Source organism: Capra hircus, chromosome 7 (genome assembly GCF_001704415.2).
Source record: "Capra hircus breed San Clemente chromosome 7, ASM170441v1, whole genome shotgun sequence".
In the NCBI taxonomy this organism is placed as follows: Eukaryota; Metazoa; Chordata; class Mammalia; order Artiodactyla; family Bovidae; genus Capra; species Capra hircus.
Window position 1 is genome coordinate 53,173,354 of NC_030814.1, and position 18,477 is coordinate 53,191,830.

The 18,477-nt window shown below is 48.0% G+C and overlaps 1 protein-coding gene across 5 annotated transcripts in view; it reads right to left on the bottom strand.

The window, feature by feature from the left end:
- The window catches only part of SH3RF2 (SH3 domain containing ring finger 2), a 149,178-nt gene that overhangs the window by 10,131 nt on the left and 120,570 nt on the right, over window positions 1–18,477 (bottom strand). For 2 of the 5 annotated variants that reach the window (XM_005683093.3, XM_013965660.2), the window contains 3 exons: window positions 13,043–13,293; window positions 9,215–9,573; window positions 6,922–7,218 (listed from right to left, as the gene is read on the bottom strand). In XM_005683093.3, coding sequence (XP_005683150.2) covers window positions 6,955–7,218; window positions 9,215–9,573; window positions 13,043–13,293 — 874 coding nt within the window. In that variant the 3' untranslated portion in view covers window positions 6,922–6,954. Of the gene's footprint in view, window positions 1–6,886; window positions 7,219–9,214; window positions 9,574–13,042; window positions 13,294–18,477 lie in introns of those variants that run through there. The other 3 variants (XM_013965658.2, XM_013965657.2, XM_013965659.2) reach the window with 3 other exon arrangements.

The following is an 18,477-nucleotide window of genomic DNA, read 5'->3' on the forward strand; positions in this document are numbered from 1 at the left end:
CTTCAACATGTTGTGTGTTTACAGTTGCCACTGAAGAAGAGGGACATGATGACTTCTTTTTTTCTTTTTTTTTTTAATGGATCTTTCTGAGTCAGGGATTGAACTTGTGTCTCCTGCATTGGCAGGCAGATTCTTTACCACTGAGCCACCAGGGATGCTTGGGACATGGTGACTTAAGATTAAGGTTTGGATTTAAGAGTTCTGGGTTCTAGTCCTTGTTACCTTGGACAGATCGTTTGACCTCTGGGCCATAATTCTACTCTCTAAGATGGAATAACAGCAGTACCTGCCACATAGGGTTGGGTAGGATTGAATGGCATGCCACATGTACAGTGCTTGATACACAGCAGGTGCTCAGTAAATGGTAACAATTATCACTGGATGAGAGTTAGTAGTCTCCCTTCCATTTCAAACTCATTATGTGACCTTAGTCAAGTTGCTGAAACATCCTGAGTCTCAGTTTCTTGATCTGTAGTCTGTGGACAAAGATAATTTTTCTCTGAGCATTTCATGAAGTTCTTGGAAGGATTTGGCAGCAGCAGCAAGATGTGTTTTAGTTTCAGAATCTGAGAAGCTACTCTGGTTTCTGCAGTTGGCTACCCAGAGGCTCCAGGCAAGGTGCAGAGGAGAGCTGTGTTGAAAACCCTATATTCAAGGAATGTAGGCACAGTCACAGCCCATATTTTCCTTATTCAGGAGCAACAGGGTCTCCTAAAGCAGCTGTACTTGGAAGAATTCTTGTAAAAACCCCTTTAAACTCGAATGCCTCAAAACCAGGCATGCCAGTGCATCAAAATCTCAAATCCCAGCAATAAATCGAAGCGTTTGAGTCCCAGTGATAGTAACCAGATGGGAGTTTAAATATTCAGGCTGGGTGTGTATGGCCTCAGGTTGCAATATCTTCTTTGACCAGTGTTTACTGAGTACCTCTATGAGCTGTGCTGAAAGTTCCATATGGTACATGAGTGGGATATAAACACGGGAATGATAAACATGGGATTCAGAATAGAGGTTGTGAGGGAAGTGGGAGGTGGGGAAGGAAGGAATGAAACTGGGAGAAGCACACAGCAAGTTTCAATTATTTTTTAAAAAGCTAGGTGGTAGATATATGATTACTGGTTTCATGATCCTATATAATTATGTCTATAGGACATTTCGGAGAAGGTGCTGGCACCCAACTCCAGTACTCTCGCCTGGAAAATCCCATGGACAGAGAAGCCTGGTAGGCCACAGTCCATGGGGTCGCTAAGAGTCGGACACGACTGAGCAAACTTCAGAAAAGTGAGCGACTTCACTTTCGCTTTTCACTGTCATGCATTGGAGGAGGCAATGGCAACCCACTCCAGTGTTCTTGCCTGGAGAATCCCAGGGACGGGGGAGCCTGGTGGGCTGCTGTCTATGGGGTCGCACAGAGTCGGACACGACTGAAGCGACTTACCAGCATAGGACATTTAATTATAAAAGGGGAGAAAAGCAGAAAGGAGCCCAGATTCAGAAAAGAAGCAGTAAGAAACACCATTTTGTGGGGGCCGTATGTATTTTATCTATCCTGTTTACTCTATCCTCGTTGCCTCTCATAGAGCCTGGGCCAGGGTGTGTGGTGAATTAACTGCTGTTGGATGGATTGATGGGTGAATCTGCAATGCTCCTCCATGTCCTCCATCCCATCATCTTTGATCCCACCTCTGCTGCCTTCCATTTGTCAAAGTGTAGGTCGATCAGCGGAAGGGCTTCCTGGGAACATTTTGTTTCTACTCTGGTCTAGGACACGATACTACAGCTTGGCAAACAGCAGATGGCTTGATCATCATTTAACATTGTTCTATTTCAGGCAAAACGTCCTTGTGAGCTTTATCCTCAATGACGCCAACCTGCTGTAAGGCTCTCTGGAGTTAATTCCCCAACTTGGTCCTGCTTGTTGAGTGACTGTCTTTCTTGGTCACCTAAGAGGTTTCTGCAAGTGCTAACATTCCCTTCACTCAACCTGAGGGGGAACTGGGGCCTTCACTCTCAAGACATAAGTGAGAGAAGCCTCAGTGGCAGCAGCTGCTGCCCCGGGAGGGCCCAGCTTGTTAAGCACGTGCTCCCAGCTCGAGAGGCCCTTGTTATCCTGCCTGCTTCAGCTGCTTGCTCCCCGGGAAGGGAGTCAGACTCTGTGGGGCTGGCCTGTGTGAAGAGGCAGTGAGAGGATCAAGGTGGGGGCCTGTTCATCTTGTTGAAGTCAAGTACATGCTTCCTTACCTGCCTGTATGAGACCAGAGGAGCTGGGACACTGAAGTTTATCATTTACACCTAGGAAACTCTTAGCTGAAAAAGACAGGTGAACAGGCCTGGAAACACCTGTCCTCCAAGTCAGCTCCTTGCTTCAGCTGAGGGCCTACAAAGGCAAATGTTAAGGGCTGAACAGTGGCCAGGATGGGGCCCAGGAAGAGTGTTGGGCTTGATAGTAGTGCTCTCAACTTCTGAGTGACCTCTCTGGGCCTTACTCTGTACAACAGGGTAACAGTCCAGACATTTCAGAATCATTATGACATAGTGAAAGTGTTAGTTGCTCAGTCGTGTCTGACTTTTTGTGACCCTAGGCTCCTCTGTCCGTGAGATGTCCCAGGCAAGAATACTGGGGTGGGTAGCCATTCCCTTCTCCAGGGGATCTTCCCAACCAGGGGTAAAACCCAGGTTTCCTGCACTGCAGGCAGTCTTTATTGTCTGAGCCATCAGGGAAGCCCAGTATGTCATAGGTATTAGCTAATCAGAATGAAGAAGGGTTTCATTGCTGCGGGTCTCAACTGCAGCTGGCCTTAGCTTTTGGACAGGACAGCGATGGGGAGGACCTGGACAAAGAGCCAGGGTGTGAGAGCAGGGAGAGCCCTGGGGAGCTCAGAGAATCTACTATTCACCTATCAGTACAGGACGCTTTCAATATATTGACAACCAGTGTGACCATATTCCTGCTGAATGTCAAGAGCCAAATGTCAGCACTGCTATACCATTTAAGAAAGGTGAACTTTCTCTCATTTGTTATGTACCTCTGAATCACCTGGGGAGCTTGTTAAAAACACATATGCCTAGTCACCACCCCAAAACTACTGAACAGCATCCTGTAGGGCCCTGGCAGGGACCATTATGCTCCTGAGACCTGTGTGCCTGTATCAGCTGATATCTGGGGACCCAGCTCTACGTGGAAGGGGTTTAAGATGCTTCTGAGATGAAGTGGAACATAGTCTGGAGGGGAACACACAGGTGCAGGTATGTGAGTGAGTGAAGCAGGCTGCTGGGGTCAAGGCAAATTGAAGAGCACGTGTCCATTTCACTGAAATCTTGACCTTGACGCAGCTCCCTCTGGATGGCTGCCCATCAGGAATGCGGGCCTGATGTAGACGGACTTTCTGAAAGTCCCAGGGAAGCTGAAAATCTGTGAGTCAGAAGTCAGTGATTTAGTTCGGCCTCTCACTGAGTCATAGGTGGGACCACTGCTTTAAAATCTTCCTGCAGAAGCTCTGTCTATGGGAGTGGGCGGGGGAGGAAGTGTAGCTGGTCCCGCGCCAGCTGGGAAGGGGACAGGCTCTAGGTGAGGACCTTGATGCTGTTTGTGTGTGCGTGCTCAGCCGTGTCTGACTCTGTGCAACCCCGCGGGCTGTACCCCACCAGGCTCTTCTGTCCATGGGATTCTCCAGGCAGGAATATGGGAGTGGGTGCCATGCCTTCCCCAGGGGATCTTCCTGACCCAGGAATTGAAGGTCTCATGTTTCCTGCACTGGTAGGCAGGTTTCTTTACCACTAGCTGCTTACGGCAACCATCTCCTCAAGTGTGGTCCTCAGAGTCTGTCCTCAACTGACTGCGCCCTTCCTTCATCTCTCAGGTGTCCCCCCCTCTGTTCCTGCCCCAGCACAGCCTGCCCACAGCAGCTTTCCTTGCACTGAGGTGTCAGGGCTGATCAGAGGGTGAAGGTGGACCTCTTCTAGGGACTCCGAGTCTTGGCTGAGGGTATAGAGTTCTCACAGGAATGTCTGGCTTCAGACGTGAGGTGTTCCACACCCACCTGGGATCCCTGGAATGTTCCACACAGGAGTGGATTCTTTGTGCTTGGGGACAAGAGAACTTGACTTGGTTGCTACATTTAAACCCATTGCCAGTGCTTCTTACCCCGCTTGGACACCCTTTCTCCCATCCTTTTGCCTGCCTGACTCTTTCCTGTCCTTCAGGACTCAGCTTAGACTGTGTCTTGACCTCCATGACTAGGTTAACTTGGTCTCCTTTTAGCACCACAGCCCTGGGCAGGCCCTTATTTAGACCTTCTTGCCTGGAATTTCAATAGCCCACTTCCTTAAAAACATTCAAGGCTAACCTTTTTCAGGTATTCACTATGTACCAGCATGACTTCAGTCACTTTGTGTTACCTCAGTTAACCCTCACAGTTACCCAGTGAGGCTGGCACTATTATCATGGCTTTTAAGAGGGCAGGGCCTAGAGAAGTCAGGTAGCTTGCCCAGCATCACACAGCTAGCACGTGGCAAATGAGGACTGGAGCTAGTCTGTGTGCAGCAGAGCCGGCAACTGTGGCTGCCGCACTGCGCCGCCTCTCTATGGTCTGAAGGCGGTGAGCTGCCACCAAGGCTGGTCTTTTGGTTCATTGAGCACAGTCCCGATTGGGCTCTGAAGTTAGACAGCTTGAACTCAGGGTGAGGGCAGCTCTCAAACTCACTCTGCCACTGTCTGTGGTTACCCTCCAAGCCTCAGCTTCCCAGGCTCTATAACTGGAAGAGTTACATTTGCCTTATAAGGTTATGGCGGACATTATAGCAGAGGATGTAGTGTCCAACAGGGTGATGGAACAAATGACAGGGAGTGGCAGCGAGTTCAGCTTATACCATCCTTTTCAAATCCTCAGGTGACTCGGCAGAGATGGGATTTGTTTGCGAGGGAGGGAGTTTGCTGCTGAGCAGGGGAAAGGGGGCTGGATGGAATGGGAGTGGCCAGTCTGGCATTGCTTACAATTCTCAGAAAGGTTACTCTATAGAGATTGTGGGCAATGGAATGAATATTCTGTTTCATTTGGAGGGCATGGATTGTGTCTTCATTACACTCAAACCTGCTTTTCAGCCACAACAGTTAAAAAGTAACTGGCTTCAGTGCTACTAAGGCGCAGAGTAAATATTTGGTTGTCTGGGCAGGTCACATGTCTGCTGCTCTGGGGGCAGATTACTAAACTCATTGCGAGTACTTTTTGGGGTAAATACGAGGGGTAGGTACTCATATTTTGACAAATCATACGATGCCTGCCTGCCTTGGTGACTTTTCTCCATTTCTCCGTCTGGATGACTATTTCCACCTCACTGAATCATGCAGTTGGGGTGACGATTTTGTGGAGTAGACATGGGTCAGTATCTCACAGAAGCACCAGAACGTGTTGCCACACTGGCCCTAGCGACCCCAAAGGTCTGACATGTGCAGTAGTTCTTGGCAGGATGATGGTTTTGTTTGTGTTTTATGAAGGTCTGGAAAAGTCTGGATAATTCAATTTGCCAAGTGTGTGGTTGGTATGTAAAAGATAAATGTTTTTAATCCCAGTATCTTTAAGAACTGTCTAGGGAGAAGGTCTAATTAGACTTGACTTTTTTTTTTTTAAATGATATCCAGGCTTAGTAGTAAATGGCATTCATGCACTGAAGTGCCCACATTGATGGGCATGCAATAAATGTTAAATCACAATAATTAAGTTTAATGAGAATTAATGGTTTGTCTTACAGCATTGTCTCTGCTCCCTGGGCTGCCCTTTAGCCTTGTTTACAAGGCTCTGCCTGGCTGTCCCACTCAGTCAGCCCCCATCTTAGTGGGGTTACCTAGCTTTGCAGACTCCGCCCTTCTTTCCCCACCTGCCAAGAGTGTCAAGGTTGATCTTCTCTTTGGTCTTCTTTCCTGACTCATTCCCTAACCCTCTGTCTTTCTCTCTCATTCTCATCATCTCCTCCTTCTTATTCCCTTTCCTCTCCAACTTTATTTGTCCAGTCCCTTTTTACAGACACTTTCCTCTAGAAGAGACCCCCACCCAGCTCTGGATTGCCACCCTCCCCATAACATTGTTACCTTATCCTGCAACCCAGGGAAACATCTAGTCTGCCCCAAATAGAAGAAATCAGTGGAAGTAAAGACTGTTTGCAGTGCAAACAGAATGAATATCTAAACTCAAACCCCTTTTGAAGTTGTTTCTAAGCATGTTGTGTTTTCTTGGGGAAGTCAGTCTAGAGCCAAGGATGAACGATGTTCCATAGTATCATACAGGACCCTCTCCATAAGTACATGCTTCCTGCTTATCTACTGTGTAGGACTGTATGTGGGCAAACAAATTGAGAAGCTTCAAGTATGACAGCAGTCAGCTTTCTCTCTGACCTTGTCTGGAGCAAAGCCAGGGAGCTGACTCTCTTTGGTTTAGAGGGTTCTTAGAATGTTCACAGCATTCGTCTGATACCCTTCCCAGAAGTTCTCCCTTGGCAGCCAGGATTGTGACTCAATGGAGGGGAAAAATATACAGTGCCTACTAGTGGTCTGGCAGAAGCTGTTCTAAGATGTTGGGGTCAAAGAAGTAACGCCAGCATTCTACCACTGTGATCCCCCGGCTGAACCCCGATTTAGAGCATCATAGAAATTCTACACAGAGCACAGGGAATGAGGGGTGCACACTCCACACTGGGATAAGAGTGGGCAGGATGAGCTCCCATTCCTTGGTCTGGGCAGTCGTCTTGAGACATTGAATCATTACGTCTGCAAGGTCACCTAGTCTACCTTCCTAGCCAAGGCAGGAATCTGCGCTCCCACCTGTCCTTTCCTGGAGCTAAACAAGGCAGAATAGGACCCATGCTCAAGTCCCCAAAGAACAGCAGGACGCCCTCAGTGGAGGCATACTATATTTAAATGCAATTCACCTCTTTGGGGTCTAGGAAAAGCCGCCTGTAGATTCATTTGCTGGGAAACGTGGTCTGCGTGGCCGAGGCAGTGGACGCCGGGGTCACAGTTTTGCTAAAAGCTGACTTCCTCCGGAGGTCTGTCTGCTGTCCAGAGTGGCAGCCGCTTCGGTGGGCGAACAGGATGGTCATCTCCGGGCCCAAGGGGGCTGCCTCAGGCTGGGACCCCTTTGGGGTGGCTGGCTGTTCAGGCTTCCCAGAGGTGTGGTGTTTGGCGGGAGGAGGACTGTAGTTCTGAAATCTCACAGTTTTGACTTGCTGTAAGACAGGAGAACAAAGGGACATGGCTGAGGTGTGAGAACTGTGCTGTTTCCCCCTGGGACTTGGCTCACATTGTTCCTTTACCCTGTCCCTTCTGGGAATGTCTCATTCATGTGTTCCTCCAGCAAATACCTGTGTCTGCATGAGAGTCCACCAGGGATCACCACTCTGTCAAGTGCTGTGTACAAATCCAAGAGTGAACAGAACTTCCCTGACAGATGACAGTGAGAACCAGTGCTTCCGTGGGGAAGAATAAGATGCTAAGGGAGTGGGTAGGAGTATCCAATTGAAGCTGGAATGGGACTTGTCAGGGAGGGCCTCCTAAAGGCAGAGTTATTTCAATCAAGAACTGAAGAATGGGGATTATCTAGGAGAAATAGAAGGGGCAATCACCAACCTAAGAACAGGGTCCTAGGCAAGAGGGTATGATCCTTTCGAGAAAATATAAGAAGTTCACCTCCCCTCTCTCTTCTCCACCTGCCAGTAAGGCCTGTCTTGAGGCCCACCTCTTCCCTGAGGCCTACCTGCTGACTGCGTCAAGTTCTGTGATTAACTTATAAATCCTCAAAGCAGAGCCAGCAAACTAGACACCGCTGACTACACTTTGTCTACAGAAGGTTTAAGAGTTTTAGTTGCTAACATGAAAAATTGGGAGACTGCATATATGAAAGTCAGGATTTCATCTGTCTCTTATGATATAGCTCAGGTGTACCGGGGCCAGGGCCCCATTCTGCCAACAGTTGGCTGGTGCGATCAGCAGCTCCCTGTCTGTGTGGGAGTCACCATCTCACATTTGCATAAGCCTTTCCTCTCTCCCTTCTTTCCTAGCCTGTTACAGGATCTGTCTGGTACAATCAGTGTTTACCTTGGCCATTGCCTGTCTTTTGTTTGTTTCTTTAGTCACTAAGTCGTGTCTGACTCTTTTGCGACCCCATGGACTGTAGCCTGCCAGGCTCCTCTGTCCATGGGATTCTCCAGGCAAGAATACTGGAGTGGGCTGCCATTCCCTTCTCCAGGGGATCTTCCTGAACCAGGAACTGAACCTACATCACCTGCATTGTAGGCAGATTATTGCTGAGCCACCAGGGAAGCCCCAAAACGAAACAGTAACAGTCACCTAATTTTCTTGTTACCTCCTCCATCCCACCATCCTTCTTTCCTCAAGGATATTACTGAGAACATAAAATGTTTACAAAAATTCTTATGTTTTCTTATGGAAAAGCCACAGAACCACAAACGTCCTGATAATGGTCAACTGAGTAGTTATAGCTCTGTGTGACCTTGACAAGTCACTTACACTCTGCTGTGTCTCAGTTACCTCCTCCATACTGTGAACAGGTACACATTATTCCCTGTGTAAGCACTTTACTCATCTCATTTAATTTCCACTCCAGTCCTGTGAGGCTATGACTCTTCTTACTGCCATTTTACAGATTAAGCAAAAAATCTCAGAAAGGTGAAATGTTTTAACCAGAGTCACCAGCTAGCAAGCAGCAGAGCTGGAATTCAAAACAACATTATATCTGAGGCCAAAGCCATGCTTTTTCAAGTCACCCCTGGGCCTTGAAAGTAGGATGTATGAGATATTCTGGAAGCATCAAGGAGATTCAGTAACATGTCCAGGGAGGATGGAGGTGGTATAAGGATGTGGAGGGGGGTTGTGTGTGAGAATTCCTTTGATTCCTCGTCCATTCAAAGTTGAAATCTCAGGAGCTGAGGCACTGTGCAAAGTTAGGGGTCTAAAGAATCAGGCCCCCCTCACGTCACCTCATAGTCATGCATACATGTTCAGTGTGTCTAAATCTTTGTGACCCCCATGGACCGTAGCCTGCCAAGCTCCTCTGTTCATAGAACATTCCAGGCAAGAATACTGGAGTGGGTTGCCATTTCCTCCCCCAGGGGATCTTCCCAACCCAGGGACTGAACACACGTCTCTTGTGTCTCCTGCACTGGCGGGAGGATTCTTTACCGCTGCCATGTCACCTACTCCTACCTTCTCGCTGCTGTTTCTTGAGTTTTCTGGTTTCACCAGGATGGAGGGCGGGGCAGATGCAGGTGGTTTGGGGAGAGGCTCACTCTTGACGGGGATTTCTTTGCCTTCCATGATGAGGGAGCTGGCTGCTGTGTGGATCCTGGTGTCGCTGCCCCTGCTGATGCACGTGAGGGCAGGCTCCCCGGTGGGAGTGGGCTTGGGTCCCAGCTCCGCCGCCACCGTGGAGGCTGAGGAGGGGGCCCCCTGTGGCTGGTAGAACTGGAACTGTTGAGGCTGGACCACCATGGTGGGGCTGTGTCTGAAGGAGCCCACCACGAGGGTGGGGATCCCCGACTGGACGGGTCTCTGCAGAGATCCATCTGAGAATTATAAGACAGAGATATCAGCCCTGGGGCGGCTGACAGCAGCTGGGGGTGGAGGAGGGCCACTGAGTAGGCAGTACGTCCTGATATCCCAGAATAGTTAAGTGCTTTCCCAATTTGACTGTGCTCACATTCTCCCAGGGTCTTTCAAAGGTGACCTTATTCTTTTTTTAGTGCTGCTTGCCAGTACTGGCAGCCAATGACTGGCTAGGTGAGTGTTGGTGGGGGGTGGTGTCAGAAGGTGTATTACCTCCATTCGTCCTCTGTCTGTCTCTCTGTCTCTCTCTCTCTCTTTCACACACACACACACACACACACACACACTTCTATGATCTCCTTCCAGGCCTTTAAGATGGGATATGAAGAAGACAGTCCTAAAGAGAGGGCTTCACAGTGAGAAGAGAACAGAAATGTCATGCAGACCAAAGAGGACACAAAAGCAGAGACAAAGCAAGAGACAGCAGACATTGAGACTCACAAGAATGAGTCAGCTGAGAGGCATGAGCAGGAGGGAGAGTGAGGAGAGAGGGGAGGGGACTCTGACCAACTTCTTGAAGAAAATTCTGATGGAAGCATTATGCCTGTGGTATGGGGATCTCTGCTCTTCATCGGGTCTGTGGGGAGGAAGTCTGAGTGGGACTTAGAGACCATGTCTACTGGGCAAATGTGACAGTAGTTGGAAGCAAATCTGGAAAGGCTATTTCCGAGTTAGGGTTGGGAGCAGATGAGCTTCGGCAAGTCCCGTGACACAAGCTCTGGAATCTGATCTCTTCTCAAGGAGCCAGGGGCCGGTCACTCACATCACCTTCCTGCTCCTCGGCCCCTCTGGTTGTAAACTGGAGCTAACAACAGTACCTCATGGGCTGAGGTGAGATTATATTTTATGATGCATGCAAAGTGTTAGGATAGTGCCCGGAACATAATAAATGCCCCCATGTTTGAAAACTTTTTTTTTTCTTTTCTAGGTAAAGGAGAAGCAAACTGTAAAGATGCATGCATGGTCTAGGAGTTTGATTTTGCCCCTTTCACTTCCCTGAGCTCATTCCCCTCTCCTTTTTTTTTGCTTTTAACTGAGATGAGCCTCCTCTGTAAAAGGAAGCCATTCCTTCCCCTCAAATTCTCTAGAACACAGGAGCTCCCCACCTCTTGAGCACATGTCCTATGGGTGATCTGGATAACCAGCAAGTTATTGTACTCTGAGGTGGGTAGTAGGAGAGACACCCTGAGCCACATTGTGGGTCATTTCTCCATAAGGGTCTCCCAGCATTTGCAGCCATAGCAGAGATGTTAGTCCTCTGTGACACTCTATGGACACGTGTGAATCAAAGTTACGTGTGTCTGGCACAGAGGGCCCATCCAAGGTCGTGTTCTGTGTCGTGACTCTTCATCAGGATGGGTGTGAACATGAAAAGCAGACACTCACTCAAGAGCGTCGGTATTCTCAGCCACCGCTGGCAAGCCAGCCACCGCTTACACGAGTCTGACCTTTCAATGTCGACATTTATTTTCCCACTGACAGCCCTGTGAGGTGCATATAGTCAATTCTCTGTCATTTCTCTTTGCTTTGGGGAGATTGATAGCTTGACCAGCCTCACCTTGGGAAAAGGGAGAGAGAGAAAGCTTCGGGGACCTAGAAAAGTCAAAGCCATGCTGGGCAGACCTGTCCTTGCTGTGCTGTGCTTAGTCGCTCAGTTGTGTCTGACTCGTTGCAACCCCATGGACTGTAGTCCACCAAGCACCTCTGTCCACAGGGATTCTCCAGGTAAGAATACTGGAGGGTGTTGCCATACCCTCCTCCAGGGGATCTTCCCAACCCAGGGATCGAATCCAGGTCTCCCACATTGCAGGTGGATTCTTTACTGTCTGAGCCATCAAGGAAGCCCAGACCTGTCCTTAGGCTCTTGGAAATGAGTGAAAAATCAGTTTATTACCATATCTGTTTATCTTATGGGTTCCTAATTTCCAAGAGGTTGGAGCTTATTACATGTGCACACAATGCAATTGGTCAAAACTCTAAGTTGATCAAGATAGATGTAAGGAAGAGAGGAAGTGTCCAAAAGGAAGTGGGAAACATTGCCACGGGGATGTTTGTCTTGGCATTCATAAGTGTGAACATTTCAGCACTAAGTGAAATGATACATTCACATTATGGGTGGACCTAACATGATCTGCTGAATTGTAAGAGCTATGATAATACTTATAAGACACTAATGCTATAAAAATAGCTAACATTTCTTGAGTGCTTATTGTGTGCCAGGCACCGTATCATTACTATTAAATGGATTCTTTTATTACTCTGATGAGGTAGGTGCTATTTTTATTTTCATTTTTCAAATGAGGAAACTGAAGACCCAAGAAGTAAGTAACTTGCCCAAGGCTATTGTGGTGGGATTACTTATTGTGTGTGTTGCAGGGAGAGGGGGGAGGATGGCACTGGAGGGTGCAGGAGGGAGGCACGAGTGGCTCAAATTAAAAGAGGCAAGACTGCTGAGATTGGTGGTCAAGCAAGCGACTAGAGAGCACTGAGAAAGAGCAGAACTAAGATAACTGCTTTAATTTTCTGAGGGCATTTTCCTGTGTGGCGTATCGCCCCAATGCGAATCCTTTGCTCTGACTAGTACTGCATGTTCACCTTTATTTTTTTAAGATCGAAGGAGGGATGGCAGAGCCCAGGCTAAGTCAGGGGATGTTGAACAAATCAAGTTAGCTTAGCTTGGCTTGTCGTCTTCTAGAGAGGTGTACAAATATAGAGGTTTGATGTCTTACAGAACAATGGGTCTCAGAAACTTTTTAGAACCTCCCAAAATGAAGTCTTATGCAGAGTTTCAATATATTAGAAGATAAAAGCACGGCTTTTAAGATGAAGGAAGTTATGTAGCTGCCATGCACGCAATGTGGACGTCATATAAAAATAAAAGCAAGGTGCAGAACAGTGTATTAGATTACACGGTATGCATGCACATGGATGAGGACTTGGGACTGGGGGTGAAGGATTGGAAGGATACATTTGTACAATATAGTGTAGTTTTGTATAATATAATTTTTAAACTTGTACATATATTAGTTAAACAAAGTGGGATTCAGGGGCTTTTAGCATCAACTCCTCTTTTCCTCCTCCCCTTTTTGGTACCCCTGAGGGTTCCCACGGAGCACAGTTTGAGAAACACTGATCCAGCAAGTGCTTTGGTCATTCTGTCTTAGTAAGAACCAGCATCCAGCCTAGGCCATGTTCTAATTACACGTTGGTACTCAGGGCTGGTATCATCCCAATCAGTGTGTGTGTATGTAGTGACTGAGGGCTGTGACCCTCTTGCTTAATCTAATAAAACAACTTGATATTTGGGAAATGTAAAGCAACCTTAAAGCAAAGATCCTTGTGTTTGCAAAACAAAACAAAACAAAACCCCCAAACCACTCTGTTTGCCCAGAGTGAGATCGCCACCATCCCTTAGGTCTAGGCACGTACCTCTCTGCCACCACTTACTCTTTCTCATGCTACCTCGTCCTTTGCGGAGAGAGCCCTGCCCTAGGGTCCCCAGGCTGGCTGGGCTTCGCACAGGGTTGACTATGGCCGTGGGCACGAAGACAGACTTGAAGGGCCGGCTCTGCCGGGGATCACTTTCTGAAATACTGCCTTGGGAGGACACAGAGGAGGTGGATAACGTCCATGCGGTGTAGAGACCAGGACTTCGGGAGTCTGGAACGCTAGATGTCTTTCTGGTTGTGCAATTTTTTTTAAAAAAAGAAATAGAAAAAGAAAAAATTCAGTCAAGAGTCCAGCCATATACCACAGTCAGCTCCCAACCATATACCACATGTGGCCTCTCCTCACCTACTCCTACCCATATATACATACCACACAGTCTTAAATAGATAGGCCTCAGCTCCCACACCTAGAATAACTGTGTGGGTACTCTAAGGGAGGGACGAGGTCTCCTACTAAGGCCTGGTGGGACGAGAAGATTTGAATTTCATCTTCTTTCCCTCCAGCTCTGATCACTCCTCACCCCATGTTCCTTCAGCCCTGAGTTTAGAGCATAATACCTTGTATGTGCTCATCTCACTTTGGAGGGGCAGTTTCTTGTTTGTTCAGTGACTTGTCCACTAGATTCTACTCTTTGGAGGCAGAGATTTTATATGACTTATTTTATATCTTCTGTGTTCTGCATATATTGTTAAAGTGTTGAATGGCTGCCATAATGCACTTAGCACTGAAGCCAGCCATTCTGTCACACATATTGAGCACTTAGGCTCAGATGGTAAAGAATCTGCTTGCAATGCAGGAGACCTGGCCTCGATTCCTGGGTTGAGACGATCCCCTGGAGAAGGGAAGGCTGCCCACTCCAGTATTCTTGCCTGGAAAATTCCAGAGGAGCCTGGCGGGCTTCACGGGGAGTCCATGGGGTTACAAAGAGTCGGACATGACTGAGTGACTAATACTTTCACTTTCATTGTATGTCTGGCATTGGCCAAGTCCTTTGCCCACATTATCTCATGCGTCCTTCACAGCAGCCTTCTGAGTTAGCAACTATAAATACTACTGTTTTGTAGATTAAAAAAATATAGATTTACTGGTAGTTGAGATTTGAACCCAGGTCCAGGCTGGCTCTTGTCACCCACACTCTTATCACTGAGCTACACTACCTTCTGGCTAGTCAGAGCATTCATCATTTGGAAAACCCTGTATCCTGCTTGAAATAAACAAACCAAAGGAGCTGGTAGGCCCTACACATGCCTCCACAAAACCTAATCCTTCAGCCTTAGGCTCTAATTTTTAAGAATAGTATTTAAATTTTGAAAACAGCAATCTCTTGCCCATCGCTTTCCAGCCTGCAGCTCCCTGAACCCCGTGGGGAATGGCTGTCACTTTACACGCTCCTCTTGTCCTCGTCCCATCCTACCCCAACATCATAGCCCCAGTGGAGTAGCTCTTCAATCACCTTGTCACTCTGTTGATTCAGTAACCTCTGCTAATTCCCTGGAGGTAACCAACTCAACCAAGGTCCTGGCACAAAGATGTCCCCATGTAGTTTCCTGTCAATGCCTCCAGGTTTCTCTTTAGGTAATTTCCTCTTATTTCTCCTTTTTCTCTCCCTCTTTTGCTTAAAAAATTGTATGTAGTTTAATAATGAGCCACCAGTGTTGCACAAGATGGGAAAGGCACCACTTAATGTGGCCAGCTCTGCCCACGAAGCATATGCAGCCACATGCCCTGGGGACAGATGCTTTTGGTGAGGGGGTTTCTGTCCACAGCTTTCATTTTCCTCTGGTCTATGGGGATGCAGTCAGGGAAGCGGAGTGGGCTGGCCACCAGTCCGAGCTCAGACTGCATTCTGGAGATGAGGGCTGGGCCGAGAGCACTCCCCAACGCTGGCTTTCATGGCAGTGTCTGCACCTGCCTGTGTTTTAAACAAAGACCTCAAAGTATAGGATGCTGCAAAATGGACCAGCAACAGGGAAGACAGGTTCCAAAATGGTTGGCAGTGGCAGCGGCAGCAAGTACAGAAAAGTTAATGAGGCCTGAGCCAGGCTTATTTGACTAGTCCTTTCTTTGGACAACTGTTTATAGACTGAGGTGCAACCTCATTTTTCTGGGCCCAGATGAGGCTGGATTCCAGAAACTCCTAAATTTCAAGTCCCCTTCCCAACACTGAACCCCTCTATGTGTTTTGGCAAAAAGATCAACATGGGCTTCCCTGGTGGCTCAGGGGCAACAAATCTGCCTGCCAGCGCAGGAGACATGGGTTTGATCCCTGGTCCACGAGGGAACAACTGAGCCCAAGTGCCACAACTGCTGAACCAGTGCTCTGGAGCCCAGGAGCTGCAACAACTAAAGCCTGAGCACCCTAGAGCCTGTGCTTTGCAACGAGAGGCCACTGCAATGCGAAGCCCATGCGCCACAACTAGAGAGTGGCTCCTGCTCACTGCAACAAGAAAAAAGCCCAAGTAGCAATGAAGAAGACCCAGAGACCCAGCACAGCCAGAAAAAACAAAAACAAAAACAAAAAAACACTCAGCACTTACCCAGCATGTTCTTCTAACATCAAAATGCTGTACTAACATATATTCATTAATCCCCATGACACCCGAGATCTGCAGACGTTATGATCCCTGTTTTCTAGATGGAGAGACTGAAAGGCATTCTGGGTTTAAGGGGGAGGTGAGCGTGTTGCCTCTGATTTGCCCCACTGTACTGCTTTGAGTGTGTCCCCCTTTCTACCTGAGATATAAGCCCTTAAGAACTTGTGTAGTACATGAAAGGGGCCTGACACACGTGCCCTCTACCCTGCTCAGTACTGGCAGTAGCCTCTTGGTAAGGCCAAAGCTTGCACTGTGACAGTCTTTATACAGTTCTGTGTAGCAAGTTAAAGGGCAGTGAGTGGTGGCCCACCTGTCACTTTTCTCTACCCCTTAGGCAATGGATGACATAAGAGTCTGGTGAATGCTGCCTGAAAGAGAAATATCCCGGCTTACTGGGCAGAAAGGTGTTTATTGGGAGGACAGAAAGGAGTGGAAAGAGTGTGGAAACAGGATCCTAGGGAGGCTGCTGAGAGTGGGAGGCAGGAGTCTGAAGTGGGGAGTGTCTGATCAGGGGCTTGAGTGCTCGCCATGAACGGTCTTCAACTTGGCCCATGTACTTTCCTCCCTTGTTCCTTCCTTGTTCCCATTTCCAAGTTCTGAGAGGCTAAGCCTGTCCCTCAGCTGTGGTGATGAGCTGAGGAGGTTGGGGAGGATGGGGAGGGGAGAGGGAGAGTGAAGAGGAGGAGAAGGAATGGGGAGGAGCTGGTTTCTGCAGCCTCTAAAATGGGAGGAAACATGCCTCCATTGAGACTGGGTGTGGAGGAGGAAACCCAAAAGCATGTAGGTGCTGCTACGAAGGGCCTGAATGAAAACATGACAAGTGTTGTGTACCCCCGACCCACGGGCTATCTCTGGGATCTGGGGAATAGGTCGTGGTGGCAGAGATCTAGGTGTGGTCAGCATAGCTGGACAGGCTGGCGTTACCCTCTAGCAGAGTGCTGGAGCTTCACACACCCCAGCAGCCTCTCCTCTTTCGGTAATTAAAAGGCTCACTTGCTGAACCGTAAATCGAAACCCTGGCATTTTGGTCAACTCTGGTCTCTCAATTGATCCCCAGACTCTGTCTGGCTCAGTGCATTAGGAGATGATGCTGATTAAGAGCAAAGGTTCAAATCTCAGGGGGCACCTCACCTTGGAGGTCTGGCTGTCTTAGAAAAGGCAATCCTGTACACCATGGGGGCTGGAGGTAGTGCAGAGCCATCCCTGCAAACACACAATGAAAATGGGGGGAAAACCTCTCACTCACACAGAACCAAAGAGCAGAAAGTGACCTCGCACGTGTAGTCCAACTCACTCAGTAGCAGAAACTCCGCTGACAAAGGTTGGCCTCATTTAGCCCTGAGAACTGCGAGGAACCAAGCCTCCCACAGTGGGAAGGGTTGTTAAGAACAAGGGTGAGCTGCCCCTAGATAGACAAATTGAGCATGTCATCTGCATCCAAAGTTTTGGGAAGGAAACTTCCTCTGCATCTGGGAGGCTGTCAGAGGAAACATACACACAGAGAAAGCATTGATCTGGTGTCAACTAATAGCCCTAAGGAGATTATACTGTGACAGTGACTTTCCTTTCTGGAAATGCTGATTTCCTGGAAGGAAACACACCCATCAGCATCAGCAGCATCTCAATATATGCACATAATCAGGTTTCTATGAGCCAGGGGTGGGGAGGGACTCATGGCCACCTACGGTGCTGCTGAACATCTATCCACCATCGGACACACTGCCACCTCGGATAGAGTGAGTCCAGAAGCTCATCATTTGCCCAAGAATAGATCTACCTTGGAGAAAAGCCAAGGAGAGAATGGGAAGCTGGAGCCTTGAACTACATTGGAACAGAGTCCCATGTGCATTCTAGTTAGGGTGACCTTAAGTCCAGATTTTCCAGGGAGAGTCTCAGTTTATACCTGCACTCCTGGTAGTGTCCCTCTTCTATCTCAAAAATGTCCTAGTTTGGATGATGAATTATACAGTGACTCTTACTTTAATGGTTTTTTTATGGAATAATCAGGACTTTAGGCTAAGGCCTGATGCAAATGCCCCACTAGAGTAGTAGAGATGGCCCTAGAGAGTTCACCATAGTTTCTTCCAGGGAAGACTATTCATGTGTTAAGGTAGGTCTTTGCTCTTCTCTGTCACTTCTGAACTATCCTCCCACTCTCCTCAAGACTTCCCAGCTTGGACTCACAAGAACAGACTCTACCATCTCCTACTCTGCCTTGTTGCAGACATCACTTTCCCTGTTTCCTTGAGGAATTGAGCTCCCGGCTCACTGTCATTCTCTCCACCACAACGGATCTTACCTCGATGATTTCATCTAGTCTTTGGGCTTTCATCTTAAGCCTAGACTTCTTTCTTAAATGCTAGATGTGTATAGACGCAACCATTTACTAGGAATCTGAGACATCTGAGACAATGTGCTGCAAAACAGGCTTCTGCTTCCCCTCACTAACACCTCAAAACCTGTTTGTTCCTCTTTTGGATTTCAACTCCATCTCAGTAAAAGGCAACCTTGTCTTCAGTTACTCAGGATTCACTTTGAATCCTCTCTTTTTACACCCAGAATTGGATTTGTCAGAAACTCCTATTGTTTCTACCTTTAGAATAAACCAAAATCTAACCACTGCCCCCTCCCTCCCTCCACAGCCAGCACCTTTGTTCATTTCACTGTCAACACCGCCCCCCTTCCCGCCCTAGCTCCCCCAAACCCCGACCCCTCCGGATTCTTACCATATCCGCTTAACCAGTCTCTCTGCTTCCACCTTTCCTGTCTACAGTTTACTCTCAACCCAGCAACCAGAGGGGTTCTGATTACAATGCAAGT